Genomic DNA, 7,272 nt, shown 5'->3' with positions numbered 1-7,272 from the left:
ATACTGGCTGTAGCAGATTAGCAGCCACTTACTGCCTATAGGCACCATGCAGCTCAGAGTTGTACAAAATTTAAATACCTTTTTTCCAGTAGGACTGATGGGAAAAAACAAAAACAAAAACAAAAAAAAACCCACACATTCTGAACTGCTATGTTCTTCTGCATGTTCCTTTAAGGATAAACTGTACCTTAATTCATAAAGTTAGCAAAACTACTTCTGCTCAAAGGACTTCTTTACACTAGCACAAGAGTAAAACAGATAAAGATCTCCCACCACTGACCCCCAGGAAAGCTCAGACTAGACTAGTCCCATTGAAGGTAAGAGTCTAAGGAGTCTTAGTTAATGTTCTGTCCCTGGAGGATGGAGACCCGAGGCTCACAGGGTCCCTCACCCCTCTGTTACTGTTATTGGCTCAATCCCCCTCCCTACCTATCGCTACCTTTCATTCTTCTCACCATCTTTCACAGCACAGGACAGTTGAGGACAACTTGCTCATAGCGAGAGCTTCTATAATTACACAGTATTTTCTGACCACTTAGCCTAGTTTTGGCTTCTCACAAGACTCTTAATAAGCTTTCTTATCTCTCCTGTTACCTAATTGGAAATTATTAACATTTTTGCAATGCTCCCTCCTCTCTCAAGCAGTAACTAGTGCACATATGAAAGAAGGAGCTAACAGTCTCTAATCCCATGAATATGGTTGGAGCAAGACCTCATCCCACCTAAAGTAGCCAACAAAACTCCTATGGACCTCAAGGAGAAAAAAGCTATGCGCAGAGACACACCTTCAACATCTACATAATGAACTGCATTTGGACAACTCATCCGTGTGCACGGGGCATTACTGTTCCTAAAACTGCTGCTAACGAATTCAGGCACAACTGGAGCTGAACAAGGTTCATGTGTAAACATTTACTAACCCCTCTGGGGACAGGTCCCAGAGATGCAACAGTTCCAGACAGCCTTTTATCAACACACGTATCACCCACAAAACCCTCATAAACTGAATTTGCACATTTCTCATCAGAGCAGCAGGCTTGGACAGCTCGCTGCTCTCCTGCAGCTCACAGTTACACTCTGTCGAAAACACAAAGTGCTGAATGAGGCGAAACTACACCCTGTGACAGTTCACTGAAGGAAACAGACACTGGGGAAACATCAGGAGCCACACAGAAAGCTCACCCACTGCTTTTACCTTTTCAAATGAGGGACTTCCGTGACGTCTCCTCTGAAGAGTGTTTCACTTACATCCTTTAAGCCATTGGCAATGTCTTCACTGCAGCCCTTCACACCCCCATCAGGGGAAAGCTGCAGGGTATCTGGCTGCCCCGAGGCTGGTGTCCGATCTAAAAACTGACTGCCCTCCTTCATGCGCTGCTGGATCACGGGAGTGAGTGGCATCTCAAAGCTGAAGTAGCTATCAGGCTCTGAGTACAATGTCTCCAGAGACTCTGCACTGTAGTATAAAGATGCATTGTCTAGGATGTTTTCAAACTGTGAGCTGTACAGATCAGTGGAGACATCGGAGTGCCTCTGCCCAAGGACATCTTCATATCCTCCCGTGGCCGCTTCCCCCTCTTCCATCAGCCTGGAAATTAATCAGAAACAGGTCGTTTCAGCTTGGGGACAAGGTTTAGACCTCTTGAACCTCCTCACCTTCCACCTTAGCAAACAGAAAGGTCAATGTGGCTTTGTGCTGGAGAGGACACCATAAGTAAAGTGTGCTAGTTTCTCCTTGCTCCACCTCTGTTCATGACTGGCACTATCTCACTCTCCTAAGGTCATAAAAAGAAAACATCTTCTGGGTAAAAGAGAGGGATGGAGGGAAAGAAAGCCTAGTATTGCCCAACAGGTAACATCAGCTGCTTAAGAGCAAAGGCAAAGAGCAGTCACAAATGCATAGTCTTCACCAGCAGCACTGCCATGCCAGGGGCTGTATAGGTTGGACATGTACACCCAGATGGGGCCTCTGTCCCCGGAGGACAGTTTTTTGGCTCTACAGTCCTAGAGCTAAGGTCTTCAGGGAAAGGCTGGAGGATGGGCGTCCCCCCAAAACACAAAGGGAAGCAAATGCAATCAAAAACCTGGAGCCAGGACATCCAGATTTGAAGGGAGAAGACTTGGTCTGCTTGCGGATGCAAAGGGGAAGGTGTAGTATACCCTGCACAGTTTTCTTCTCTGCTGCACCCAATACTGTGGGGCTTCTCACGGCTCATGCCAGGCACCAGTGCTGCCCACCGGGGTGATCCTACACACTAGCCAAAGCAAAACTCCACAGATCCTGAGGTGCAGAGGCAGGAGCACCTCCCTTGCTGAGATCCTGTAGTTTCAGCAGCAGACACCCCACCAAGCCAGCGCGGGCAGTTTGCTCAGAACACACGAGTGGGACCCCTCACTTTGTTACAGGCATGCCTCTGGAAAGACGAGTGAGCAAATCGGGATGCTCTTGTAAAAAGCAGCACACAGTTTTTGCAATATATATAGCCAAAATTACATAAACACAGGCAGATAGATAATACAGAAAGCACATCACAGCATTTACACTCTTAAAACATACAAGGCCCTGGGTAAAACTTTTTTATGATCTGACCCCTTGGAGATGCTCACATCGCTCTTGCAATAACTCTGCCCAAACCCAGAAAATCTGGCCAGGCACATAAGGCCAGGCCTGCATGCTGCCTATGTTTAATTACATGCCATGTCCAGATCCCAAACACAACTGCTACAGATCTTTCACCACAGAGCAGATACTCTGCAAACAGCAAGAGATATCTTTATGCTTCCAAACCTGAGATGGGTTTCAAACTTCAACAAGGTGGCGTGGACAAGCTTTAGTCCCAACTTCATGTGCTAGCCACCACTGGGCATGAACTGCTGCCATTACCACCAGGCCACAGGCAGCAAACATCTGCTGTTTCTCATCAGCTCCTGAAGGGGTAGGCACAAGCCACATGCTTGGGATAAGAGAAACCCTGCCTGCTCCCTGTACCCCCCTGATCACCATCTCACCTGCCCTGGCTTTTTTCACAGTTGTCTCCTCCTCACCACCGCTCTTCTTGTCTTTCACAAAAACTTCATCCTCCCTGCTTCCATCAAGCACCGTCAGAGGAGTAGCTCCAGAGGCAGTGGGTCCCAGCCTCAAGTCCTCACAGACCTCGTTCCAAGCATTGTCCGGGGAGGAAACCAAGCCTGGGGAGACCGATGGTGGCATAGGGTGGCTGGATGTTTTGGGGAACACCTTCCTCTCCACAGACACGGTCTCCAGCAGCGAGTGCTTCTTTCTTCTTTGCTCCTCAGCTTTTTGCAACCATAAAATCTCCACCCCTTGAAATTCTACATGTTTGCTCACAGCTGCCTCTTTAGAGAGCCTCCGCTCAGGACCCATTTGCATTTTGCCTTGACTGTAAGCTGAAAACTCCTCAGAATGTGCCCACCCCTCCACTATGCTGGCGGCTTCCAGGTTTGTCACAGATGGTCTGTGACAGCTTGTCTCCTGAGCTGTGTGGACCTCCTCAGCTTTATTACTGATGTCTTGCAAGGACTCGGACTGCTTTTCCCCAGTCCATATTGCAGCCAGATCTTTCTGTACAATCAAATGCATTTTTTCCTCAGCTGTTTGTTCAGATGGAAGAGGCACGTCTGAGGGTTTTTCTTGGCCTGCTGGAACTGGTTCTCTGGCTGCGTGCACACTGTGGTTGCCAGTAACACTCTTTTTTTCCATTTGTATCTCTGAATCAAGAGAAGTATTTGCTCTCTCTTGCACCTTTGTTGCTTCCAGCTGATGAGAGATTTTCATAATCTCTGACAGGTTGCCCTCAGGTTGTAAACTTTCTTCTGGAGCACACAGCTGTGCTGCCCCAGCATCAAGTCTCAAGTTGTCTGCAGGAGCCACATGCAGAGGAAGGGGACTGCCAGGTACCTGGTGGTGACTGTCCTGTCTTTTTGGGCTGCACGCCACAGGTTCTGCCTGGTGTGGCGATGAAGCTCTCAGCGTGTCTCCGCTTGGCTCTATGGTGCCGTACTCTGGAAATTCATTGATGATGGTAGGAGGGAGCAAAGTGCTACTTCCACGGCCACTACCTGCAAAGAAAAAATGAGAGTGTGGGTTTATCTACCATGTGCATAAGCAAAAAGCCTGACCCCTCTTCTCAGCCCTCTCCTAACAGAGTCACAACGCTCTCCGCTGCAGGGAAATACTATTCAGTTTAACTCATTTCTGCATGCTCTCACACTGCATTTATCCAGAGCTGGTCCTTTTACATAGGCGTTTTTGGGCAGCCCTGACTTCGGAGTGTGCCCTGCCAAGGTCAGAATGCCAGAAATGCCTCCTACACTTCAGAAAGTGTCCCAGTGGCCCATGAACAGTTTGAAGTCACAGGCCAGGTGCACAGGCTGAAAAAGCAGATATTCAGAGGTCTGACATCCATCCACAGCATGCAACATCTATGTTGCTTTTATAAAAAAAAAATGGTTTTAGGTAACTGTCACTTCTAAGATGAAACACTGGGAAGATGAACACCCACACCCTATATATTCCACAGACTTGACAAAATCAATTAGCTAAATTACAAAGCTATTCATAGGCAATTCAACTTTCTGACAGCACTACCCTCTTCCTTTAACAACTCAGGTAACTGAAGGTTGTGTCACAGTGATGTATGCTCACCAAGTAGTTCACATTTTCTGTTGAATTTTTAAGTTCAGCCCTGCACAAAAAACATGCTACCCTTCCCCTCCTCGTGCTGCTTTTCCAACAGATGCAAACAAAGCAGGAGCAAAAGCGGATGGTCCTGTTTTCTAAGTGCCGAGCACCCAGTGGCTCCCATTGTTGTGGGGTAACAAAGAACCAGCTGTCCTCAGAGGGACCTGATGGATGACACAATGATGGGTATTTGGCTACCTTATACTACGGCCCAAGGAGGAACTGAGCAGCTTTCGGGGAAAAAAAAAAAAAAAACCAGCCACAGCTGCACCCTTCTGGAAAAGATAGCCTGGAGTACAAAATAAAAGTGCTTTAAAACAAACAAGGGGGGGCCAGATCCAAACACCTCCTCTGAAATACATCTGGGGTGACAGGTCTGAAACCAAACACCAGTTTGCATACGGATGCTTTGCCACTCTCAAGGTGCATCTCCCAGTGCTCTGTTGCAAACCAGTCCCCACCTCCACTCTGAGCAGGCTGGTCACAAGCCATTTATGAAGAGGAAGCCATGTAACTATACTCAATGACAGGCTGAGTTCAAGGTGAAATGGAGGATAATTTAACATGAGCTCAGCACTGCACTAATGGGGCTATTGATCTGCAGTGGTTTGTAATGGCAAGCAGCAGCTCACACCTGCCAGCTCACTATCCAATGTATCTAGCCACAGGGTAAACACCACGCACTGTGCACGCTCCAGGATGGAAGTGACAGATTCAGACCATGCCAAACCACAGCCTCTTCCCCAGTAGGTTCCCCAGGTATTTCCATGCTGTGGATTTAATTATTCCATAATAAAACTTCCGTGGGTCAGCTTTCACCTAGATGACTAGGTTGCTATTGAGGACAGCAAATGGACAAAGCAGGGAGCTTCTTTCTGCTGCAGAATTCCATGGAGCTGTGAAGAGCATGGATACCCTATTCAATTCTACATCACCAGCCTGCCTTCATGGCAAGATTTCCAACACAGAGGTGTGGGTGTACTGGGAGAGTCTGGGAGCAAGGTCACTCTCCCCAAGTGAGTGTTGTCTGGCATGGTGCTTTTTTTCAGTGCTCAAAGCCTCAAACAAACAGCCACACAGTTCAGCCACACAATGCTTAGACGCATCCCAAGCCCACTCACTTCACGGCACAGGCTCCAGTTTGCCATTGGGACACACTTCCACCAGGATGGACTCACCCATGAGAAAGATGCCGTGAAACTGCTATGTCCCTACACCTGCACAGGGACCAGTCCAAGCCAGCAAAAGGCCCCAGCTCCCCACCCCACAGTCCTGGTCTGCCCTAATACCGTGGCATTAGTGCTTGCTGCTCTCTCAGTACCTGTCCAGTGATGGGATTTTTTAACAGCAAAGAACTGCCGATAGGGAGCCTGTCTCTATAGATGCTAATGTGAATCCTTTTCGGTGGACACAGCTCTACCTACAGCAACTTTCCACTGGCAGGCCTGCCATCTGGAGGTGCCCCAGCTGGGACTACCTCATGCACCCACAGCGCGGGGCACTGCTGGGCTGTGCGGCTGCGTGGGCCCCATGCTCGGCCTGCATCCCAAAGGAAGGCAATGCATGGTGCCCCAGGAGCTGGGACCCCCCACACCTCACTCCAACCCACACCCCCCGCCTCGTTGGGAGGAAGCCCAGATCAGCGCCCCCCCAGCTCCTCACGGGGATGGGACGCGGCCAACATGCACTGGGGGCCAAGCCCTGACAAGGCACGGCACACAGACCCTGCCGAGGGGCCAGGCTTATCTCTGCTAATTGCTGTCTTAGCTTCTGAACCAACGTCAGGGAAAACAGAGGTGGCCTTATTTCTGGTGGTGAATGCTGAATGCGCTGCTGCACGTCCCCATCTGCCACCGGCGCCCGCTGCTGACAGCGGTCAGCAGTCCTGAGCATGTTTCTGATTTACTTCTCCTGAACTTCATCCCAAACAAACTTTACCCTCTGGCAAGCCCAGAAGACCATACACAGACGCAGGGAGACATGCAGGAGGAGGAGGGGTGCACACAGGCACTCCTCTGCCACGCTGGCAAGCCGTGTTTCACCTGGAGAAGAAAGGAGTACTTTCACGGCAGAAGTTTAATGCTTTTTCTACAGCGAGGCGTGAGCACCGCTGCTCTGGAAGGACTGCTGCTGCGGCTGCACGCACGCACAGGCCAGCAGGATTCCCGCCTGCACGCATCTGCAGGAACTCTGCCCGATTGAAAAAATTCACGGGGCAGCAACGCAGCGGTCTGTCCCCGTTCCTAGGTACCACCACGAACATGACCGCCCAGGTCTCCGCTCACTGTGGTACACCAACACCAACCGCACGCACCCCTAAAAGGTGCAAAGCCTTTCTCTTTGCTCAGAGTGCTATTCCAGGTGCCGGGGCTCTGAGGAGCTTGAGCTCTTTAAGGGAAACTCCTCCCTTATTCCCATCCACCACCACAGCATCATGTCTTGCTGCAGCTACTGGCATATCCTGTCCAACCCCATCCCCCAATATGACTGCATTACAAACAAGGCTAGAAAGGCAACAACAAAATTTAAGGACCGCACTGAAGATGAGCAGGGAAAAAAAACACCCGTCA

General features: G+C 49.6%; 1 protein-coding gene across 1 annotated transcript; it reads right to left on the bottom strand.

Moving 5' to 3' along the window:
* Positions 1-1,195: 1,195 nt before the first annotated feature.
* On the bottom strand, positions 1,196-4,080 carry LOC103772237 (PH and SEC7 domain-containing protein 3-like; the record flags this gene model as incomplete). The annotated part of the gene is made up of 4 exons (XM_008939567.1): positions 1,196-1,588; positions 1,657-1,663; positions 3,010-3,778; positions 3,920-4,080. Coding segments are annotated over 4 exons (1,330 nt in total), but the record flags the coding sequence as incomplete, so codon positions are not given.
* Between the last annotated feature and the right edge of the window lie 3,192 nt (positions 4,081-7,272).

Source organism: Merops nubicus, unplaced genomic scaffold (assembly GCF_000691845.1).
Source record: "Merops nubicus isolate BGI_N331 unplaced genomic scaffold, ASM69184v1 scaffold49240, whole genome shotgun sequence".
Lineage (NCBI taxonomy): Eukaryota > Metazoa > Chordata > Aves > Coraciiformes > Meropidae > Merops > Merops nubicus.
Note: the sequence above shows the minus strand (reverse complement) of the source record. Positions and strands in the feature narration are given on the sequence as shown.